Raw genomic sequence first — 24,351 nt, forward strand, 5'->3', positions numbered from 1 at the left:
AGAATGGCTAGAACAGCATCCAGTTGGTAAATATTCCTCTGTGGTATCAACCACTGCTGTGGAAAAAGACCATCCCTTAACCCAGCATCCAGGCTGCTGAAGGGTGGCAGCAGAGCTGTGTGGGGACAGTTGTCATACACATGTTCTCCAAAGGGCTTTTTCACACAGGCTGTGCTTGGCAGATGGTCCAGTGTCAGTTACACATCGAAAAAATTAATTAGTTTATGGAAATCGTTGCTTTAGTCCTCAGCTATTTAAGGGTGCTATGGCAAAACAGCTGACTCTCCTTGCCAGTGTCAGTGTTTCAGACTTGATTGCAGCAGCTCAGCCATAATAAGTGTCAATTGTGCAAGATGGCAGAATGATAAAACAATGTTCCAGACTGCAGGACTCCAAGCAGGCACTAGTCTCATTTTTATTAAACCATAAAACATACACTGACACGATAGGAGAGCTATTGTTGGCTGAGCTGGTTTGTGTTATTTTTTTAAGGCACTTCTAACTGCATGTGCATTTTGTTGTAGTCAAAAGGTTTCCTTCTTGTTAATGGCTTAATAATTGCATATAGATAGCTTCATTTAAACAATGATGTAAAAAAAGCTGTTGAGCAAAACTTTTGGGCAAACCATGCAGGAATAAAGACTAAAATCAGTTTATAGCTACTTAACTAAAGCTAAATCATCCTGCCAGGCCTTTGGTATACATAGGATAAAGCCATTCCAGTACAATGTGCTGCAGTTTGGTGTGGCAGGGTAAGGTATTGATTACTGAGCTGCTGTTAGTAGTTTGATGTATGTAATGAACTTGTAAAAACAGTGTCATGAGCTCCTCTGATCCCAAATGCAGTCTGTGCATCTCCGGTTGGAGTGTCAAACCCACTTCATTTAAGTGCCAAGATTAGATGTACACCAGAGAGGGTTAAAACTAGTTTTGTTTTAGCTGAAGGCACACTTAGATTATATAGTATGTGGATCTTGAAAATCTAACAGCATTTCAAGCCTTGACACTAAGAGTTACTTGAAAGCAAAGTTAGATTTATGCAACACTACAAGCTTTTGGGCTGCAGGAGCTTCAGAAGCCCCACCCAGTATGTTGAGGCTACTTTAGTTTTTATACTAGAATGGAAAAAAGGTTAAAATTCTTAACATGCAAAAAAACCCAAAACCCTGCTCCTTTCCCCAGGCCTGTAAAATCCATGTGACAGCAGCTGCTGTCTGCTCCTCACAGCCGTTTGGGACACTCAGCACAGTAAATCTTCCCGTTGTGGCAAACAAAGCGCTTGTTGGCCAGGCCACGGGAACACTTGGTGCACTTGAAACAATAATCGTGCCAGGATTCACCTTCATAGTTAACCACACTGGTTCCTCTTCCAAATCCTGCTAGGAGAGAAGACAATTATAGGACGGCGATAGTAGCTTTTGCCTTGGCTGGGTTAGTCCATCAAGCAGCAGCTCCAATTCCTAAAGCTTCCTGTGCTTCTGCAGTCTGACAGGCCATCATGTGGCCTTCACTAGCCAAAGGTGGAACTGAACCACATTGTTTGCTGCTCAGTATCACTGTCCTTAGAGACACAGGCAGCTCAGCATCCAGGCTGTGGGGCTTGGCTCTGCAATAAGTGTTCATCTTGGATCCTTTCTCCAGGAAACAGGCAAGCTGAAGGAAAGCTCATGATGTAGAGCAAGGATAGGCTGGGCCAACTAGCCTACCTGGTTGTTACAGGCTCAGATCCATGCTGTGAAATGCAAAATGGAATGCAAGCCCTATGGAACTGGCAGGATTGTACCCACATTTCAGGACTGAGCTTTGTGGTCTGGTAACTGACACATAAAATGCATCAGCAGGGAAGCAGATTGTCACTTGCAGGCAATAAAACATTGCTTTGTTTAGACGTGAGGTTCCAAGATTAAGGTATCAGTGAGAACAGTTCAAGGGGGAAAAGTTTTGAAAGAGCTAGATTATAAGCATGCAAATGGTAAAGAGCTCAGTTACTAACTCAGACTCCTCCCAGCAAGAGCATGTGCCTTTTAGTTACATCACATGTAAACTGCTGGGCTTAGGACTGGGACACTAGTTCTGCTTCTGGGGTTAGCAGCCTCTTTGGGGATCACTCTTCTGACCTTAAGCACCCCCAGCCCCAAGCTGCATGTAATCCAACATACCTGTAATGGGATTCTTGCAGCCAGCACACTTCTTGGCTACACACTCCTTGTAGCATTCAACACAGTAGAACTCATCCTCCACGGCTGTGAAGCGCTTCCCACCCAGCGGCTTCTTGCAGTTGGAGCAAATGAAACACTCAGAATGCCAAGGCTGCTCCTGGTAAGTGAGGCCTCCAGAAGTGATGGGCTGGAAGGGAAAAAGCAGAGATGTTTTTCAGAATCCATAGGGAGGGAGAGAGGTGATGCAGGCATAGAATTCTAGACTGGTCTGGGTTGGAAGGGACCTTACAGATCATCTAGTTCCAACCCCCCTGCATGGGCAGGGACACCTCCGGTAGGAGAGCTTTGTCGTGGTGAAGATCTCTTGGAAGTTTTCATTAAAATAAAGTAGTGCAGTTCACTTGAGTTGCTCTGCTCTCAAGTCCTGCATGCCTGGAGCTTTCATAGTAGCTTATTTTACCTGCAGTGACCGCAGTTCTACTTCAGTCAGGTGCAAAAGTTGTCAAAACAGCTGCTTTGTAAAATGCTGGGTTACTCTTGAATACACAGTATCTGCTGGAGAGCTTAAACCAGCCCCAAAGCAAGGGCAAGGCCAATGCCCTCTGGCTTTCAGGAGAGGTGCCATCAGTCAACCCTCGAGCCCCTGCTCAGACTAAGGTGCAAGAAGCTCTCACATTATTGTGCCACCAGCTGCTTGCACCAGTATCTCAAGGACAGAAGATAAGCCTTGGTGCAGCTCCAGTATGGTGTGTCTGCTGGTTTACCCTCCTAGCTTCCAAAAGACTTCCAAAGCTGCCAAGTGCCACTTACATTCTTGCATTTAGCACAGGTCTTGGCAAACTTATGCTCATGGCAGGAGACACAGTAGAATTCATCACCCTTGGGGAAGAAGCTCCCAGATCCAATCACTTGCTTGCACTGGCTGCAGGTGAAACAGTCCTTGTGCCAGACCATCTTCTTGTACTCCACATTTTGGTCTCCTGCAATAGACAGAAATAACTTGTTATGTGGGATTTCAGGCTTGTGACAAACTCCCACCCTGGGCAATGTCCCACACCTGTAGGCAAGACCTGTCCATGCCTACGATTCAGTTGTAACATGGACAAGGGATGAGCTGTTAATTTCTGTATCTGACTTTAGCCAGGACCGTGTAGATTCTTTTAAAATATTTGTCAGGCAAGTGCCTGAGCCTTCCTGAGAAGATTACCTCAACTTACAGAGCAAAGCTTTTGGCATAATTCGTTTAATTCTAACTGCTAGGGTGAACTATCCACATGGGGGTTAATGGCAAAGCAGCCTTTCAGCACTTAAATAAAATGGACAGGTGAGAGCAAAAGTCAAAACTGAGGCACCATTTTGTGGTGTTCCAGCCTTCCCCTGTGATGCCCACACATGTAACTGAGCCTCCACAGCTTGAAAAACAGCCACGGTTATGCACTAGAGCAGAACTTGGTCATTGTGCCCCAACACTGGCACCAGTACCTGCAATGATAGGCTTGAAGCAGCCCTTACACCTGGGTGCATCCTCAGCAGCAGTGCAATTGCTGCACCAGACCTTGTTGTTCTCCCTCAGCATGAAGGGCTCGTTGACCAAGGACGTGTAGCACTTGAAGCAGCGGAAGCAGCTGTCGTGCCAGTAGCGGTTCCTGAAATGCAGCTCCTGGAAGGAACAGAAGTGGAGTGAGCAATGAGCCCTTCTCTCCTGCTGAGCAGCCCTAAAACCAAGCTACTGCCTCATCAGCCTTGGTAGTAAAGGCCAGATTCCCTAGTTCCTAAGCATGTCTGCAATCTGTGGTTGAAAGGGCATTTAACCAAACTCACTGACACCATCACATTCACTTTGGAGTTTCAGGGTAGCAGAAGATGCTTCAAACCAACAGCTCAGAGATTTGAAGTTCTGTAAGAGTGGGCTCCTCTGGTTATCAAGTTCTCCCTAGTTCAGGTGTACATTATTATTGCCATAAACATGAAGCAATAAATAAACATTTGACAAACTGATGTAAACCAGACCCTAGGTTGAGTTTTTGCCAGTCCTGTGCAAGCTGGGTTACCTACCATGCTCTCCTTGGGGAAACTCAGCATGTGCAGCAGTTCACATGGCTCAAACTAGATCCTGAAACTAGCTCCTGTGCAAAAGCAGCCCACTGAGAGCATCCCTACTGCAGATCCAGAGGCTCTGGCTCTTTCCCAAGGAGCACACGGCACATCAGCCAGAGGACTCACGACTTGTTTTCACACAGAACCTCACAAAGAGACCAGCACCAGGAAAACAAATGGGAGGTTACCAGCATCTGTTTCTTGTCTTCTCATCACCCATTTCATAGAACGGTTAAAGGTTGGAAGGGACCTTAAAGATCACCACGTTTCAACCCCCCTGCCATGGGCAGGGACACCTCCCACCAGACCAGGCTGCACAAGCCCCATCCAACCTGCCCTTGAACACCTCCAGGGAGGGGGCAGCCACAACCTCCCTGGGCAACCTGTTCCAGTGCCTTCCTGCTCTCAGGGCAAATAATTTCTTCCTAACATCATACCCAGCACTCACCTTGGAGTCAGCTCCGATGGGTTTCTTGCACTCGGTGCAGGTGTTGGCGCAGATCTTCTCGAAGCACTTGACGCAGCAGTGACGTCCCTCCTTCTGCACGTACTTCTTCCCCTGCAGGGGGTCTCGGCAGTAGTGGCAGTCAAAGCGCTCCGACATGGTGCCCACGGTGTAACTGCCAGGCCCTGCACGAGGAGGGGAGGTGAGGTTACACCCCTGGAGCCCTGATAACTGCTCCAGCCTCCTGGCTCTGCGCAAAGAACTAGCAGGACGACGGCTCAGCACTGAGCCTGTGGTGGCATCACGTTCCTCAAGGGCTTGTTGGTAGAGGAAGCAGCTTTGGCACCAGCCCTGTTGGGGCAATTTTTCTATCAGGCAGCTCAGTGGTTTGTAAAACACAACACAGCTCTACCAGCTGCACTGGCATTCTCCAGGTGCCTCCAGCTTGGCCTTCAGGGTTTGGATTAGGCTAAGGGACCATCAGGCTCAGGGCAGGGAGGCTGGGTACAAGAAGTAACCTGGTTTGGTTGCAGCAGTCACAAAACTCATGCCTGCTAAATGAGGCAGTTTGGATGTCCCCTCCCAGGTCACAAATTGCCACTTGGGATGCAGAAAGATAAATGCCATGAAGGCTCAGAAAAACCCAGGCTACAGAGCAAGGCTGTGTGGGCCAACTCCTGCCTGGGCAGTTGGCATAAGCAATGCATCAGTAACACAGACATGTTCAGTTCCCTCAACAGCCATCCAAGATGTGAAGGTGAGATTTCTGCCTCCAGAGAGGCAGGATGGGCTCTGGACAAGCACAACAACACACCTCTCTGTCCCTGAGGTCCCACCCGTGGCCAGCACAGCACTGCAGTGTGCTTGTTCCAGGAGCAGAGCTGCTGGTGAGGAGAGAGAGTCCCACACCAGCCTTTCCCTATCACCTCAAGAGGAAGGATACTGTTTTATTTACATATTTCATGTCAAGCAAGGATATTGATACCTAATCACTCAACCAGAGACACTTAGCTCATTTCAGCCAAGCCCACAAGAGGCCTTGGAGGGGTCCTGGCTGAGGCATCTCTTACTTGTGTGCAGAAATTCCTGCCAACCACGAGCAGAGCAGAATAGTTTCCATATTTCCAGCCTAAGCCCACAGCCAGCTGCAGCCCTCTGAGGCCTTTTGTGCTGGATAGTTGTGCAGCTTCCAGCTGCCTCTTTTCACCAGGCTTTCACATAGTAAAACAAAAATAATACTTAAAAAGAACCAAGAAAAGATCTCCCTACATATAAAGAAACTTCTTCAGGTTATGCTGGCAGGGTTTTTCCAAGGCGTGATGTTCCACCATGGCCAGGGAGCCAGCATATCAACAGGTGTGGTGGCTCTGACCAGAGGATTTTCTGCTCTGCCCAGAGGTCAAAGGCTCACAGGTTCTCCCCAGGCACCACCCCCAGCCTGCACACCCTGCCTCAGCCTCCCAGACCTCCTCTGCTAACAGCTCCCTCCATTTCCCTACGCTCTTCCTCAGAGGAGGCCCTGCAGCAGAGGTGGGGACTGGCTTCACACCCTTCCCTAAAACTTCCAGGAGCAGACTGGAGGCTGAGCTGGCAGGAACTGCACTCCATGGAGCCTGAGGTCTGGAAATGCTGCCTTGCCAAGGTCAGGAGATGGCCGTGTCCTGCTGGCAGCTACACCAAGGCTTGTGTTTGTGCCGGTTCAAGTAAATGAAACAAACAAACAGCTGGGAAACGTGGAAACTATGTGAGCCATGGCCAGCTCTGCAGAGCTTCATCAAGCGAGTTTAATTTAGAAGAAATGCAATCACAGAGTCCAGGGCAAATGGTATCAAAATGTTCCTGATCTCAGGTTTAGGGTTGCTTTCAACCAGAACACGTCATGGTGAACATATAGTTCAGGGAATAACATAATCCTGGGTTCCCATGTGCTAATGTGAGACACACATTCACACAGCAGCTTTGGAGCTCCCCAGACAATTAACACTGGGCCTGGCACCCACAGGAACTGGGCTGCTCCTGCAGACATGCCAGCTTCTGCCTACCTTGTGCCACCTCATGGACCTGAAAGCCTGTCTGGAAAACGGGCAAGTCATGAAACTAAGGACACACTGGAAACATTAATCCCCCTCACTCTTCCCTAGGGCTCTTCTTTCAGTGCAGGCTGCACAGCTTCCCATGCACACAGCAGGAATTCTCCACCAGTCCCATAACCATACTACAGCAACACAAGGCTGGGTGCTCAGGATAAGCACTCATTAAACTAACCACTAAAACCATAAATGCTGTACCTTTGTGCTTCATTTCACAGTGGTGTCCTTAAAAGGACAGCAACAGGCAGGTGCTGTAGCTTGGAAGTTGTTTGAATGCAGTTGCTTTGGCTGTGGGTTTGCAACAGACTGCTCTGAGCTGACAGCTTGGTCAGTGCCTCCTGTTTAACCTCGGGAGAATCGTGTACCCTGAGGACACACACTGATAGTAGGGCCACGAAGGGGATTTAGAAAGCAGAGAAAAACTATGCACAGACTGGAACCATTCTCTGGCTCAAGGAGATGTCCATGAGCAGAGGATGTTCCACTGGAGAGAAGCAGGTGAGAAGAGGGAGCACGGGCTGCCAGGGAGGTGTAAGTGAAGTATGTGCCCATCCTTACATAGCCTAGAGGATCCTCAATAAAAATAAAAACTGGAGAAAAATGCAGCAAGACTTCCAGAAACTAAGCCTGCTTTAAGCAAGGTGTCCTTCTTCCACCAATCCTGGCAGGGTGCTGTCTAAATGTAGCTCCTTGATGGATGTGGCTACAGCTTGAGGGCAGCTGGCCAAACCAGTGGCCTTCTCAAGTATCAGGGTATTTGGCACCAAGACCCACTGGAATTCAACCCTAACATTTACCTGACCACAGAGGTGCCAGTTAGCCACTTGTCCCCAGAGAGCATCTGCTGCTTTTGAAAAGCAGCCCCTAAGCCCTTGGACAACCCTGCCTTCCATCTTTCAAATAGAGATCTCAAATGCTTGGGCTCCACCACCTTCCATGCACCCAAGTCACACTGTCAACACACTGTGAAGCAGCCACAGGACTGTCCCAGCTGTCAGGGCTACCTCTGCACCCTGCAGCATGGCAAGCTTTGGGGTGGAAAGGGGACAGACCTGAGAAGTGTCACCTCACTACAGCTACTGCATGAACACAGCCCCTGGGTTCCTGTCTCCCATCACTCCATGGTTGGTTCCTCCCAGTTCAGCCACAACACAGCACAGCAGTGGTTTGTACAACAACTGAAACAGAAGCACTCAGCAAAGGAAGCTGAGGCACAGCTAATAAGCGAAGCACTTAGCACAGGATATGTGTTAATGTCTCTGGGGAATAAGTTTAAATGTGATAAACCACCCAGGAAGAACTTGAAGTGTGGTCTCTAAAAACAACCAGGGAAAACTGTACTTAAACCTTACACTGTTCCTACCACTTAGGAAACAAGATGAAGCTGAAGGCATTAACCCTCTGCCCCCCAGAGAGCTGCATAACTTATGGCCATATGGAAGGAAAAGAACAGCTGTTTTTTGACTCTCCACCAGCTGTATTCTTCTCAGCAGAGGGAGCGCATGCAGCCCCTGCACACCAGGCACTGCCCACACCTGCCTGTTTCAGCTCAGGACCTGGCATCCCCTTGGCTGTCACCTGAGATGCTATTTTCAGAATTTCTCTATGCAGTGTCAGGTGGTTTGCTCGAAGTATCAGGGAATACTCTTAAAATAAGGGATCCGTTAATCCAAAATGCAAAGCAATGCTCTACTGAACCTCAGGGTCACTGGCATGCTGGCCTGGGAAACAAGGAAAGAAAGGAATCACTTGCAGGTCCTTTTTAATGGGAGAGCTGGCAGTGACCAGTGGGGAGCTGTGCTCTCCCACTGCCAGGCTGGGGCACGTGTGAGCGAGTCTCACTCTCTAATTCAAAAATTAATCTGTTGATAAAATGGAAGCTTCCTTATTTAGAACCAGAACGGCTCCAAGTTCCTCAGACAGTTGCCAAAAACATTCCCAGCGGTCCTATTGCCACCATGTCTGAGCACGTCCCAATCATTATTCAATCTTCACAGTTCCCCAGGGAAGCAGAGCTGTGCTCTCAAGCAACAAGCTGCTCCAGCCCTCGAACACTGCCCCCAGGGCTTGCTTTGGCACTTAACACTCAGCCAAGGCTAAGGAGGCTCCACTGCCCAGAGGAAGGCTGAGCACTTGGGCAGAGTTTAAGCACTGAACTCCAAACCTTTCGAAACTGAGCAAGAGAGCCCTGTGCAGTCTGCAGCTGCCTTATGCTTTGACCTTTCAAACTCTTCAGTTATATTCCCAGCACGGATATGTCCCCACCTCAGTAGCTGGATACCCTTCTCAAGCCCAAGTGCCCCCAAAATGTAAGGCTTTCTCCTGCTGCAGAGGATCCACCCCCCGGGGCAGGCACTACAGGACCCACTGCAGCTGCCCAGGAGGGCAGGGCTTCCTGTGGGGTGCAGGAATGGGTGCTGCACTCTAACTTGTTGGTTGCAGCACTCCAACCACAGCATCTGCTTAGAAGACTCTTCAGCATTTTATATGACAGCACAACATCAAATCCATGGGTCCATGCCCCAGAGGACACCTCCTTGAGGAAGATGAGAAAGAAAAGATATAGCTGGGAGTACAATGAAATGATGCTCCAGCATCAGTCAGTCATGTGGGCTGAAGTTAAAAAAGAAATGTCTTCTTATATATTAATTGAATGGATTGTTCTTTTAAACACCTTCAAAATGTTTAAAAATGATACCACAGATGTCAGATTTTGATCAGACACAGATCTTGCATGATGTCTATCTGCATCACACAAGCTAACCCTGAGTCATGCCATGCAAGAAGCTTCATGCACCTGCTTGTCCTGGGAGGCAGAGAGTGCAGCTGAACAGCACATAGTGACTCCCACCCCAGTTCTGAAGAGACTCAGTGTTCCCAACAGAGCCTCATGAGCACCACTGTTCCAATGGGTCTGTAATTGGAGGGCTAGAGGAGATTCATCATGGATAGGAATGCACAGTAAAGGTGCCTGCCACAAGGAACATGCAAAACACTCTCTCCAGATTCCTACCAGTGTTAACAGAAAAGAAAATGTAATGTTTTATCATTACTAGTGAGGGTCAGCTCATGTGATCAAAAAGACAAGAGTGAGTAAGCACAAACCTCCCACCAGAGCTGAGCAAACCATCTGGGTTCACAGGCTGGGCTCCTGCAGCTCCCCTCTGCTGGGGGTTTCCCTGCTCTCTGCAATCCCTGCACAGAAACGTGCTGCGAGGCAGAGCAGTGACCTCCATTTTCACTTGGTCTTCCTCAAAGAACAGCCAAGCCCCAGCCCTCCCACAGCAGCAGATACAAAAGCACCGACCATCAAAGGCATTTCACAAAACAGGTGAGGCCACCACCACGCTCCCAGCGCCAGTCCCCACGCTGGGTTTAAGCCCACCTGCCATCCCTAGGGAGAGCTGCAGGTTGCCAAGGCTTCTTGTCTCATTCAAAAGGGTTATTTTGCTGGTGCAGGAGCAGGTTAGCAAAACCTCCCTCCTCATTTCCCCGGCACTGCACACTCAGGGCTTTTCCCATGTGTCCACTTTACCTGTGTGCCTGTGGAAAGCCATGATTAGCAGCCTGAAGTCCCCAGCAGCCCCTTGAGATAATAGTTCAGAGTCTCTTGGCCGATCAGGAGCTGCCCCGTTTGATACCATACATTTAAAGGGAGGCTATTAATATGGACAGGATCCTACCAGATGTCCACTCCCCTCCCCACAGATCACAACCTTAATCCCCCCTTGAAAATTCTTACCATTTTAGGTGATCCGAGGGAGAAGAATAGGATCCAGAGACCTCTAGGACTCTGTAGGCAACATGTAAATACCTGCCCAGCTACTCAGCACCCAAATTAGTCCCAAAGGCAGAGTGTGCCTCAGGAACTTGACCCCACGCTGGTACTATGTGGCCTTGGCTTTAGAGCTGGATTGTGTCTCATAACAGACCTGAGCTAAACTGCAGACCCAACGTTCATTCCGCACTGCCCTTGCTGAAGGGAGGAGGTAGATCACAGCCCCATAAGGGCCAGTGGGGCTGCAGTCCCAGGAACCAGCAAGGGGCTGTCCCTGGGCTGTAGGGCAGATAAATGCCATGGGTTATAGCTCTGGAAACCCAACTGAGGCCACAGAAGTAAGAGAAGATACCTTCATGGGGGAGGTTAGACCTGCCTCCAACATGAGGGTCATGCTGAAGTTTTACTGCCAGTAAAACTACCATTTCTGCTCTTCCTCCAGCTTACACCCTAAGGAACTCAAGGCATTAACTGTCCAAAGTGAGAAAGCCCCTGAACTGCAGCACTTGGAAAGGCAGGTCTGGTGATGATGGCACTTCTCTAGAGTCTAACACCATGGCTGGGCCTGTTCTCCAGCACATGGCTCAGAGAGAGCACTGCCTTGTGTCTCTGTCCTCTCTATGCAGGTGTCTATGAAGGTCTCTGGAAGACCTCAATACCACAGCTCCAAACTGACCTGTTACCACCCAAGTCACAAGAGGGAGAGGAGGGAGCTCTGGTTCAAGGCTCCCTCCCACGGGGATACACAGGCTGTGGCAGCTCCAGGTTATGAACTGGTGGCAGCCCAGGATCAGGGCGAGGGGCCAGGGACACCCAGCTGCTAATCCTGCCTTGACACTGACTCACTGCACAGCCGTGGGAAAGTCAGTTAACCTCCCTGACAGCCACTGGGAAGAGCCAATGTTTATCATTCCTTCCATGGAGCCCATCACAGTGGTGTCTGGCCTCCAAACAGCAATCAGCATCTTCAGCCTGAGCGGCTACAGCCAGAAGTGGGAACATCTCCCGCGAGCTCCTCGACCACACACGCAGCAGGGTGTGCACAGCCACCAGCCCCAGCACTGGGCTTGGTGACTCCCTGGGCCTTCACACCCATCTTAAGTTCTTCAGACAGCATGTGTGGAAGGAAGGTCAGCATCCCACCAGCATCCTGACATCTCCAAGTTTCCAACATGGCCTGGAAAAGGCCAGACTTGACAGCATGCTGTCCCAAAAGAGCACAGAGTGGATCCACTTGTGTAGCAGATTGAGGCTGGGAAATGTGCTAAATTACTAGCACACTGAAACACTTTGGCTAGGAAAAACCCAACATTACTCTGCCCCAGCTCCTCTATAAACTCAAGCAAATTGTTTGCATAATGCAGATGGTAACAGGAACCCTAACAACTGGTATTTTCCTGTGCTAATCTTGCTGCACACAGTGCAATATTTACAGACACGAGTTCATTTTTGGCAACGCACGTAGAGTTTGCACCATTAACCATTCTCATTCCTGCCTAGCTCCCTACACAAAGCCCTGGCACCCTCCCACCCAGCAGGCATTTCCTGCTTCCCACCCAGAACATCCTCATACTCCGGTGCAATGGCAGGAGCTGCCACATCCCCTGCAGGGACAGCTGGGGAGCAGCAGTGGTTTGGCAGCCCTGCAGTGGCACACAGAGAGCAGGGATGGACACTTGGCCATCAAAATGTTTCACGTGCACAAATGCACCTGTGTTTGCAGCCTGACAGCAGGGATGGGCAGCAGGAGGTGGGAGAAGAGCTTGGTGCCAAGTGGGGCTGGAGCATGCTTCTAAATTGTGCTAGAGCAGCATCTCCCTTTGCTTTCAGAGCAGAGGTCATTCTGACCCTGATCCATCAGCACTTCACATAAAAGAGGGAATAGTTTCAGAGGGAGAGAGGACAGATTTAGATGAGACATTAGGAATAGATTTTTTCCTTTGGGGGTGGGGAGACATTGGAACAGGTTTGTCCAGGGAAGTTGTGAATGTCCCCTCCCTGGAAGTGCTCAGTCAAGGGCAGGTTGGATGGGGCTTGGAGCAATGTGGTCTAGGAGGAGGTGTCCCTGCCCATGCAGGGGGTTGGATCTAGATGATCTTTAAGGTCCCTTCCAACCCAAACCATTCTGTGATTCTATGTTTCTATAAAGGAAAGCTTGGCCAAAAAACAGGAGGAAGACCCAGCTCTGCTGATACCCCTGAAGCTTCACCATTAAACTCCCTGGAATAGCATTTCATGGCACAGCTCACTCAGCAAGGCCTCTGGTGATCCTCCAGAGCAGTCTGTAATAAAGAGCCTTTTTTGCCTGAATTTGGGGCCTCCTGGGCCAGCACAGCAGGGAGAGGCTGGGGAACAGCCCTTGCTGAGAGGCCAGGGCTGCTCTTGTTTTCTTGGCTAGTTTTAGCCATATGACCTTGAACAATTCCCATCTCCTCACCAAACTCCTCCTCTTTGTCCCTTCAAGCCCAGGTGATTAAACACTCCAATGGTGCAAGGTATAATGCAAGTGCCAAGGAGGGATGTCATTGTCCTGTGAAACATGGCAGGGAGCAGAAACCTCCAGGCAAGGGGGCACACGCCAGAAAAGAGGTGTGCCAGCCCTCTCTGAGTCCATTTCTGCCAGCCAGGCACCACACACCCACCAGTCCCAGAGGAAAGAGTGCTACAAACATGTCGGTGGGTGCACAACGGGGCATGCAGGCTTGGGTGTTCAGGTTTTTAACATTAAACCTGTCCTGTAGGTTTTCAGGACTCCAGGGAGTTGTTGTGGAGACACTGACCCCTCCACACAGGTATGGCTGCACAGCAGCATGGCTGGGGCATAGTGTCATCCACTTGGATAGACAAATGATTCACATTGTGGTTTCCAGAGTATTTTCTTGCCCTAACACTCCGGCCAGAAAAGGCCTGGGCATCTCAGCTTGCTCACACATCCTGCTGTCACTCAACAGGCAGAAAGTCCTAAATAGAGCCGGTGTAACCCAGGCATTGATGAACTATTAGTCACCATCATCAAAGAAAGAAGCAGGCAGCAGTAAATAAGAGCAGGAGGGGAGCACCTGTCCACCTCTGAGGGTAACACTGAACCTTCTGCTTCCATCCACACTGCTCAGCAGTGCCCAGTAAAGCTGCATAGAAAAGCACACCAGCCCTTCACTGGGGTCCCCAGGAAACACAAACCTCTTACTGCTCCAAAAAAGAGCCTGTCTCTGCACTTGGGGCTGGCCCATCAGTGAGCTGGAGGAAGCAGCAGCCCCACTGCCACAGAAACACTGGGCAGGATCCAGAGACCCTGCGAGCCACCCACGATCAGACCTGAACCAAAACAAGGCAGTTCCACATCATCTTTTCAAACAGTGGAAAAAATGTATTTCCATTCAAAACAAACAGTTTCTCTTTAAAGTACCACAAAAACACGTCAGAAGATGCAAAACCTGGTTTATCCATCCCATTCTGCACACAAGGATGTGCCTCTGCACCCCTGGAGCATCCTGCAGCCACAAAGGAGAACATGAGACAGAGACACTCTGGTTCACACACCCTCACCCAGAGCAAAGCCAGCCAGGACATCACTGCAGTCACAGGGGGATGAACATTCCAGCCAGAAAGCAATCCCCATGGAGGAGGAAAGCACACGGTGAAGGCTGAACTCCATCTGGGATGTCACATCTGTGTGCTGAGCCTGCCAGTGCCAGGGGAAGCTTTTAGGATCAGCTATGGAGGCAGGGAGAGGGAAACTGGGAATAAATTTTGAAAGAGGCAGACACAGAATGGGTAGCCCTCCATGAACTCAGATATCATGTGAGTAGAACAAAAGGGAGAAAAGAAAGGAAGGATAAGAAGAGAGGGGGGAAAAAAAAAAAAAAAAAAAAAGGATGAGGGAGTAGTAACATGCAGGAAAGAATGGCCCAGAGATAGCAGAGCTGGAAAAAAAGCATCTGAAACACAGCAAAACTGATAAGAGATAGAAACCAGGTTTTTCCCATCTGCCTCCATCCACAGGCTGGACTGTATCCAGGACTATTCCCATGACAGCTCCAAATTTATTTCCCTGCTGCCATCTGCTCTGTGGCTCCCCTCCACACAGCTCCTGACTGGCACTTCTTCCCATCACCTGTTGCTGACATGGCAGACCTCTGGCTGCTGCTGAAAACCAAGCGACACCAAGGCTTGGGGGAGAGGGTCTGTGCAGGAATCAAGAGCTGCTTGGTAGACCCAAGGCTTTGTTCAGCTCCTGTCCCCCCTCCTGGCTATGTCAGGGTTGGAGAACAGAAGACACAGCATGATGGGGTGCAGGCACCATGCAGGCCCACTGCAGCAGCCCCAGGACGTGCAGGCTCCAGAGAGAACTGGGGTAGGAAGAGGCTGCAGCAGCATCAGGTGCTGCACGGGAACAGCTTCCCATCAGCTGCACCAAGAAACTCCAGTTCCTCCCATGCCTGCTGCCTCTCACTGTGCCTCTTTGCTGTCTTACACAGAAGATGTCATGTCTTCCAGCAGCAAGGATGCTGAGTGCCTGCTGGGGTCCCTTGAGTTAGATGTAGATGTTCATTACTAGCTCAAAAAGGGACAGTCAGTCCCAAAAGGCTGCAGATTTTTTTTAGGTTTGTTTGTTTTTTTTTTTTTAATCTCTTAGACAGTCTAATGTATTAGTCTTAAATGTACTAGGTTAAACATTGGCCATGTTCCCCCTTCCAGCTCTGCCTCCCACATCCTTCTGCCTTGACTCAGCCTGCAGAGGGGGGTCTGTGTGCAGGCTGGAGGCTCGGCAGGCTGCCCACAGCACCCGTGCACTCACTGCAAGGTGGAAATGACAGGTCTGGATGTGCCTGGACATCAGCCAACCCTGAGGAGACACAATAACTTCCTTTGCTTCTCTTGAGAGAAAGATCTACATATACTGCCAAGACTGGTCTGATCTGGATGCTTTGTAAGAGCATCAAGCCCATGACTGTGGCTGAGAAGCCTCTTAACACAGCACAGTGAGGTACAGTGCTTCTCAGTTCCACCAGGTCTGATGTGGCCCTCAAAAAGCCCTCCCTGAGGCCAAGCAGGCTGCACCACATCTCAGTTATTCCCCAAGTTATTACCCCAAAACTTCACATTTAAGACAGTCACGTGGAGAGGGAATGACTGTTGGGAGTCAAAAATGAGACAAAGGCTTGCCAGCCACACCTTTCCCCCCATGGCTTCACCCTGGCTTCAGAGCTGAGGAAAGTAACTTAAATCCCTGTCAAATAAATACCACACTGATCCCAGCCAGGAAACATGGCAGTGTTTTCCAGGAAAGACGAGGTCTGATGAACACTCACAGTGATATAATCCTACCATACACACACAATAAATGCTCGTGTCAGGGCTTCACCAACTCGTTAGTGAGCCATCACTGAAAGAATATTTCACACCCTCCATGACACTCCCTGCTCTCTTAATTGCTTTCAATTACTTCCCACAGGCACAGCAGCTGGCTGAGCCCTGCTCTCCCCAGTGAAGTTAAGCAGCTCACCGTGGAGAGCATGGAGGGAAGTTCAGCTCTTAGTCTGCATCACTGCCTGGACGCTGGAACATTTACCTTCCCTGGAAATCCACCCACTACAAGGCAGAAATCAGCAGCTACCCAGACATCAGCTACAACACTCATGCTCGGCATCCCCCACATGGGTTTCCAGTAGCCCTGCCACCCTCCTCTGTTCATTCAACAGGACCTGGCAGCATGAAGGACCTGCAGGGTGGGCTCTTACAGGCTGTGCAAGAGCTCTTCCTCCCAAAGCTGGGAACATTTTCAGTGTGATGTTTTGCAGCAAACACAATGTTCCTGAGAAGCTGCTGGGCAGACAGTTCTGCAGAGCTTCTTTGTCCCCACAGGGCAGTGGGCCAAGCCAAAACCCCACACAAGCAGTGCTCTGAAAGACCAAGGAGCCTTGGTGTTTCTCCTTCAAGACCTGTGTTTTCAGAGAAGAAGGGGCCATTTGTGGGTGGACTGCAGTTCTGGCAAAGCACCCTCCAGAAATTCAGCACATGGCAAACATTGAGGATAGAAACCTTCAGCTCAGGTGGTCAGAGATGGGTAGAGCAAATGCTTCTCAGCAGCATGCTGCCTGGCTGTGGGTGAAGACAGGCTACCACTTCAGTGAGAACATGTCCTTCTGAGCACTGGCATGCCGGTTGGGAAGACTCCCTGGCATTCAGCACATCATCAAAGCACTGCCCAAACCTGGCACAGGCCCTAGGGCTGTGCCCTGAGCACCAATTTAGAGCTGAGAGAAGCCGGCTTAGCAGGACCACCAGCCCATTGCCCTGAGCATGGGACAGTCACCTTGAGCACAGATGAGCATTTGGCAATCTACACCTTCAGTTGTGAGACAGCACTGCTGGCTGAAAGGACCAAATCAGCCTTGTTAAGTGGCCATTTTAAAAATAACCTTTCCCAAAACCCCACAGAGCATAATCCTGTGTCTGTCTCCACTCCACGAGCCAAAGGAGATCAGCTTGCAGGGCTGATGAGTATTTTTGGGCACTCTGACTAATTGTCAGGACATATGCTGGGCATTCTTTACAAGGAAAAACAAAGCTGCAAACTCCCCTCCAGTGAGGCCTACAGGGCTGGATTAGTCACACAAGTTATTATCAGAAACCACTACTTTGAAAGGAGTTGATTTCATTTCCAACTGCAAATGAGTGTGTTTTAAAATGGAGGAAGGGGTCAACTCCCTCACACCCTGATACAACGAAGCCTCAGCCAGGCTGGGCCATGCTGCACCAACAACAAGGGCAGAAGAAACTGAAACCCTTCACCTTGGAGTGGCTTCAAATTCACAACTGTTTTTTTGGCACAGTATCACACAGACACTCACTGGCTCTGCCAGGGGACATGTTCCAGGACAATCCAAGGAGAAGACACCCTCCAGAGGTGGATGAGGAGACCCACAAGCACCTGCTCACTTGTAAGATGGAACCATGGTGCAGCCTTCTAAGACACCTTGCTCTGGTCCTGCATTATCACACATTTCCTCTGCTGAAACGGATGTCATTTACCTTTCCCCTTTGCCCAGGCTTAGTTTGTGGCCAGAATTAACTTCAGCCACTAACCATGTTAATATTTTGCATATCAGCCCATCAAGCCTCTCGTTAAAGCCCTGATCAGTTGATGACCACACATCCTGCTGCTCAGTCAGGCTCTTTGTCTCTCTCCTTTTGCTGAGAAGTTGGAGTCCTGGCCAGACTAGGAGACCACTCTCACTGATCTTACTAAACTTCCCTTGGCTGACCTTTCCCAAACTGATCTCCAAGAGACAAAGTCCTAGGCAAACCCAGAGAAGTCAGCCAAACTTCCAGAAGAGCCTGGAGCCTTCCTTGCTTCATGCTCAGGAGCAATGGACTCCCAGCTCAGCTATTCCAGAGCCTCAATGCCCAGGCCAAGTGTGAAGTCCTCCTTGGAGGCTGTCTGCCCTAAGAAGAACAGAGATCAGATGGTTCTTTCAAGTTCATTTACCACACACACAAAAAAGGAACCTGATCTGGGTTTGTTCAGGGTTGTTGGTTGTGTTGGTTTTTTTTGTTCTAATTTCTTGCTGCTCTTCCTCCCAAGGGTATGTTTCACAAATCTGAGCACCTCAACAGCTCCCCATACACCAGCTTAAGGCAGCACTCATTCAGCTCAGCTTCTCTACACTTGTTAGGACAGAAAATAAAGCACTTGTGTTCAACATCTCCTCAGCACCCTGGGACACACAAGCCCAGAGCAGCACACCTTCCCCTACTACCACGCAAGGCCTGGGTGTGTTTCAGTGCTTGGAGCCCCACTGCTGTCTCACCCTCTGCTGCTGATCCACACTCTTGTGCTTTCCCCTTTCTCTGGCAGACATCAAACCTTGCTCTTTTCATTCAGCAGAGGCACTGCACTGAAAGCACACACATCTCAGGGTGATGAGAGCTCTCTGAAGTCTCCACCACTGCTTTCTGCATATTTTTCCCCTCAAGCTGCACAGCAATTTCCACTGAGGATGTGTTGTCAATTCAATTTCTAATAACGGCATTAAAATGTATGAGCCCATTTCTCTGGAGTCAGGGATAATGTTTTCAAAGTGCCTGTGTGATACAGGAGAGAAAAACTCATTTTCATAAAGTGATAAGGATCCAGGTCTCCCTGGAAATCATGTCAGATCAGAGCTAGGCAAGGTCTACACTAAAAAGCATTCTCCATGGGGTCAGTTAAAAACCATTGCTTCTTGTTTTATTTAAAAAAAAAACCCAAACCAAAAAACCTCAGAAGTATAATATCTTTAAATCTTTCATCAGAGTTAAGATTAAATTTCAGCCAAAAGCAGAGAGAACAGCTCTCAGCCCATGGGCAGGAGCCTGGCCCTGGTTTGCAGCACCCCAGCTGAGTGTCCTCTCCTGCAGGATGGAGGTTCTTTGGGAGGTGGGGGGCCAGGGGAATTCTCCCCACAACACCCTCCCACTCCATTTTTTGAGTAACTGAGTAGTATTTCAGTGGCTTTTGTGTCTTTGGAAATACTCAGATCAGTGGACTAACACTTGGCAAGAGACAGTTCAGCCCAAAGCAGAATAGAGAGGCAAGGTTATTTAAGCTGCTGAATTTAATTTGCCTCCCATTTGCTGAAACAGCAAATACTTTCATCCCCCAACTGCACAGGGTCAGACCAGGGTGCTCGGTGGCAAGAGAAGGTCCCCTCTCCTCTGCCTGGCTCCCACTGAGGGTCTCCCAGCACCTTACAGCATTCCCACCAGTGCACACTCCTGCAGCCATGGGCAAAGTCTGTGGGTTGCTACATTTATTAAATACAAACCCTGGAAGAAGAAAAAGAAGATATTTGGCATGAGTGTTTGATTTTAAACACAGAAATAAACCAACTGGAATTGGTACAACCACTTATGTGTTTGATTAAGTCCCCCTCTGCTCTGTGGCTGGATCCAGGCCCAAAACATGATTTTGTTTTCTTTTTCAAGTAGCAGTGAGACAATAAATTCAGGGACAACGAGTAATACAGTCTGCAAAGAGAAACAGTCATTCCCAATACAATTGCTGGAGGCTGTCAAACTACTGTCCAAATCAAACTACTAGAGGATCAGCTCCATGTGACAAAAAGGCAGTGCTAATTGCACACAAGTGCCAGAGAAAACTGTCAAAAAGCTAAAGCAGATGTGAACCAGTGGCTTGCTTTCTTTGAAAACCAGCTTGTGTGGCCACAAGCACCCGTGTCCCGCTGGGAATGCTGCAGGACAATAGGGAAAGGTTGAGGCTTCCAAACCATCAAGGGCTTCTCCTGCAATAGCAAGGACTCTGCTGTCCCCTTGATCAAGTTACAACTCTTAAGGCAGATTGTCCTCCCAGCTGTGCTAGCCCAAGCCCTTGCCTGCTGTATGCCAGTGTTGAGCCAGGTTAGGCTTGGTCCTGGCCAAAGCCAGGATCTGCAAAGTGCAGCAATGTTTCTAGTTGCCCAGAGACAGCCAAAAAGCAAACATGCCTTGATACCAAGTAGGTGAAACGCTGGGGTGGGGACACACTGCTGGGGAGGACATGGGGGGGAAAGCCATTGCAGACCTGCAGGGATGCCCATCCCAACCCCAAACACTAACACCCACTGTTCCACCCCACGGAAAAGAGGAGACATAAAGGAAGATCAAACACCATGTTGCAAATAATCCAGGGCTGTGCTAGACACACTGTGCCTTGTCTCCAAAGAGCTGCTGAAAGCAGAAGATAAAATGCCATGGTGGTGTTTGCAGGTTTGTTCAGCTGCCTGCCAGCTCAGGGACGGGCAGAGTGGGGGATGCAGTGGCCAGAGACAGACTCAAACCCCACAGTTGGGTGGCCTGGGCATTGCCAGCTCTCTGCTGGCTGCAAAAGGCAGATGTGTGCAGGTGAACTCATCCCCCTCTCACCCAAACCTCTCCTAGTTGTAACTCCTCACAGAAGAATTGCCCTCTTTCCAATGCCAACTTCCTCCAGCCGGGAGGGTTTCCTGAAGCCCCTCCCCAGAGCTGATGGCCAAATGCACTGGTAGCTGTGGCAGAGCTGCCCAGCATGCTGAGGAACCTGGCCATGCCACCAAAGCATTTCCTACATGCCTCCAAAGAGGAGCTGAAAGAAATCCACCCACAGGCCTGGAAGGGACTTGCAAGAACACTAAGATCACTTCACGCTTGTAAAATTCTAATAGATGACTTCCAAAATACAAACACACCCCTGCTGGAACCAATGCTATTTTTATAGATGCAACTTTCATCCCTTGCTTCAGAAAGCCATGAGGTTAATTAAAAAGAAATGCTATGGTTTTGCACCATGTACATTCATGGACAGCATTTCAGGGGCTCAGCTTTTTACTGCATTTTTGTTACCTGTTTTCAGGCACTGATAACTCTGCCTGTAAAGATTCAGTGAAACCCACTAGTGGGCCCCTGGCAAGTGGCTTATGCATTGCTTCACCAAGGCAGGTGATATGCTGATGTATTTCTGTATTATTTAATGGTTTTGATAACTCAGCAACAGGGAGCAAAACCCTAGAAAAGGGAGCAGCAGAGACCGCTGCCACACCTTCCCTACAGCAGTGCATCCTCCTAGGGACAGATTTTTGTTGCTAAAAATTGTATTTCTTCAGGAAACAGGAACTCATTGAATGCAAGTACATCTGGAAACATCTCTGCCTTAGCAGAGGAAGGTGCAGGAGGGTATCAGAGTCCCCAGAGAGACTCAGTGCAGCACAGCCTCCTTGTCCTGCCTTTCCAACTGGCATGGCCAGCAGCCCTGCAGAAACTCCCTCCAGCTCCAGCCCCCATCACCCAGGTCTGTGCTGTGCAGCAGAGAGCAGGAAAGCCACCCTTCTTGCAGTGGCTGCTCCCACACTGCCTGCTGTGCCCTGGCAGGAGGTGACCCCAGGGGCTGTCCAAGCATGGGTCCTCCTCACACCTAATGTCACCTGTGGGCTTATTCCTGAGAGCAACTGCAAGGACAGAGAGACACAGAAAGCTGCCAAGCCCTGCCACTAGCATCAACCCTTCAAAAGGCAAGTCCTGCTCTACTTAAACTGGCGACATGAAATAACGGCAGAGCCCAAAACCCTGGACGTGTCCAAGGCCAGGTTGGACAGGACTTTAAGCAGCCTGGTGTAGTGGGAGGTGTCCCTGCCCATGCAGGGGGGTTGGAACTAGATGATCTTTAAGGTCCCTTCCAAACCATTCTGTGCCTATATCATTTCCAAGCTCCTGCCCTAGGTATGTTGCAGAAGAGTGGGAGGATTTTCAAGTCCTTTCTCCAGCCTATTGGAGCAGCAGCAGGGAGAGGCTCTGCCTGTCAGATGTACCTATCCCACTAGCTGTTTAAAACCAGCCCTTATCTACAAGTCAAGCATCTCAGTTTTCCCTACAATTCTTGCACAGGGAAGGGTTCCCAAGGGGAGGTGACAGAGGAGGCCACCTTAACCCACCCCCAGCCCACGGTCCCACCAGGAGCGTCATCGCAACATTTCCTCCGGGAATTGTGAAAGCCCAGGCTCAGCAATCAGCCTCCCACACTATCCCCTACACGATCTCAGTTAAGAGGCAAAAAGCTCTCTGGCAAAACAGCTGGCCCGACGTCCAAGCGCCGGCGGAGCAGCCAGCGCCCCGGTGCTGGCCGCGCTCCCGCCCGGCGGCTCCCGCTGCCCGGAGCCTGAGCTCATCGCTATTTCAGGTTGGGTTTGCACTTGGCAACCTCCCTGGTAACCAAAACAAATTACTCATTGCTTTATAACAAGATTTGTTGGTTGTTTGCTTCAGGGTCTAGTGAAGTACACAGAGGGTTTCACCACGCTGTAGCACCGACCCAGCCTGGGGGCCCAGAGTGCAGAGGATGGTGTTTGCAGCCATTGCCATGGAGACAGGCAGGAGGAAAGCTGACTTCAGGCCTGACCCCAGGGACATGGGACTGTGAAAAAGAGGTGGGAGGCACGGCCTCTGCCATCCCAGACACCAGACAGGTGTTCTAGCCTCCTCCAGCACACCAGATAGCCAGGGAGATGCTGTCAGCAATCCTCTCCAGCCAGAAAAAAATAAATAAATCTGTCCCCGAAGCAGGTATCAGGAGGATGTGACACTAGCATGTCCAACACCAGCCATCATCAGCTTCACTTCACACGTCAGGACTGTGAGGACACAGGACAGTTATAGGACTTGCTGCCTGTTTATGCTCTTGAGCAGGAATTTCTTTCTATTAATGATCACATGTATCAGCACAAAGGGCACTGAGAAGCCAGGGAAGCAGAACTAACCCCAGGGTATTTGCCTGCTCTGATCTGCCACGTGTAGAGTGCTTGAAAGAGACCAGCAGTGTCCCTCTTTCTGTCACACAAAGAACTCAGCCAAGACACAGCTCAGAAGTTGCCCAAATCATCACTTAAATTTAAGAAAGGAGTTGGGTGGAGTTGTGCTTTTTTTTACAAGAAGAAAAAGTCTACCCTGACCAGCTCAATCCAGCAAGCTGAAATGTTGGCCAAGATACATGGCCAAGCCCCCAGGTCCAGCCTTCTCAAATGAAAGCAGGCAGGTTGTGTCCCCTACCCAGAAGAAACCCATCCAACCACAGAGATGGATCAGGAGTCAAAGTTTCCACCTTCAGTTAAAAATCATTTTGGTGCTAATGGTCTAAGATTGTGGCAAGTGGTGGATGAAATGCTCATGTATCCAACAAAGCAAACCCAGACAGAACTAAAGATTGGTGTCCCCACTGAGTGCCTTTGTCCTGCTGCAGGGTGAATGTGGGCTGTTCTCCTGTCCTGCTCCCATGCTGCCACCCTGGCCCCTTCCAGAGGCAGCACTGAAATCCATTATATATCAAGTGGCATTTACCTGGCAGGCTGTCCCAGAGGGGAATCATGCCTGGCTTTCAGTCGGCACAGCAAGGGTAGGTAGGAGACAGGATTTGCATGTGTTGAGTGGAATATATAGCTCTGTGTATTTTTAAAGTGAGATGAGACCAGAGAGAGAGAGAGAGAGTGTGAGCAAGATTCTTGCACCCTGGACATTGCTGCCTCTCCTACAGTACTGCCAGGAGCAAGACCAGGTCAAGACAACGCTTAGAGATCACCTGGGAATTTTATAGTGGAAGCAAATCAGCAGGAACTACTGAGATTTCTGAATGAGGATCACACAGCCCTGTGCCTCTGGAGGTGCTGTCTATGTTGGCACCACCTCCTGCCCCATGGTAAATGCTGTAATGAAGAGCAGGACACGGCGCCAGGCTCCTAGGATGCTTTCAGAATCCTAACCCTGTTCAGATGAGCTGCCCATGGAGGCAGAGATCAGCCAGAATAGCTCATCCTGCCCATCCACTGGATTAGGTAAGTCATGCTAGAAAACCCTCTGTAGTACCCAGCAGCAGCAGGACTGCAGGCAGCTGTCCCAGGGCAGCATGTCTTCTGGGATCCTGACAGTCCTGGGGGTGACACACCTACAGGGTATTTTAAAGAGCTCTTTGCTATGTCAGTTCAGTGAGGGGCAAAGCAAGAGGGACAGAAGAAAGTGGAAAAGGCTCTAGAGTCCACAAATGAGATAAGACAGAAGCTGGAAAGACAGGCAGTGTCTCAGAAGTGACTAATTCCAAACCTTTGCTCCAATGTTTATTATAGAAAAGAGCAGATAAGAAAGGCAGCTAATAGTAACAACTGCCAGGGGCAGCCAGTCCCAAGCTAAACAAATAGCAAAAGACTTGCAAGGAGCCTGCCAAGTCACAACGGTTCCCACAACTTGGGGCATTTATTTCAAATAAAGTACATTATTTTCTCC

At 49.6% G+C, this 24,351-nt stretch overlaps 1 protein-coding gene across 4 annotated transcripts in view; it reads right to left on the bottom strand.

Moving 5' to 3' along the window:
- Positions 1-391: 391 nt before the first annotated feature.
- Positions 392-24,351, bottom strand: part of FHL1 (four and a half LIM domains 1) — a 29,357-nt gene continuing 5,397 nt past the window's right edge. Inside the window, exons 1-7 of one of the 4 annotated variants that reach the window (XM_051629995.1) lie at positions 10,534-10,608; positions 10,327-10,416; positions 4,705-4,886; positions 3,642-3,819; positions 2,970-3,139; positions 2,160-2,346; positions 392-1,379 (exon numbers count right to left, since the gene is read on the bottom strand). In XM_051629995.1, the coding sequence (XP_051485955.1) occupies positions 1,222-1,379; positions 2,160-2,346; positions 2,970-3,139; positions 3,642-3,819; positions 4,705-4,886; positions 10,327-10,348 (897 nt within the window). In that variant the 5' untranslated portion in view covers positions 10,349-10,416; positions 10,534-10,608 and the 3' untranslated portion in view covers positions 392-1,221. Of the gene's footprint in view, positions 1,380-2,159; positions 2,347-2,969; positions 3,140-3,641; positions 3,820-4,704; positions 4,887-10,326; positions 10,436-10,533; positions 10,609-24,351 lie in introns of those variants that run through there. The other 3 variants (XM_051629994.1, XM_051629992.1, XM_051629996.1) reach the window with 3 other exon arrangements.

This window comes from Apus apus, chromosome 12 (assembly GCF_020740795.1).
Source record: "Apus apus isolate bApuApu2 chromosome 12, bApuApu2.pri.cur, whole genome shotgun sequence".
In the NCBI taxonomy this organism is placed as follows: Eukaryota; Metazoa; Chordata; class Aves; order Apodiformes; family Apodidae; genus Apus; species Apus apus.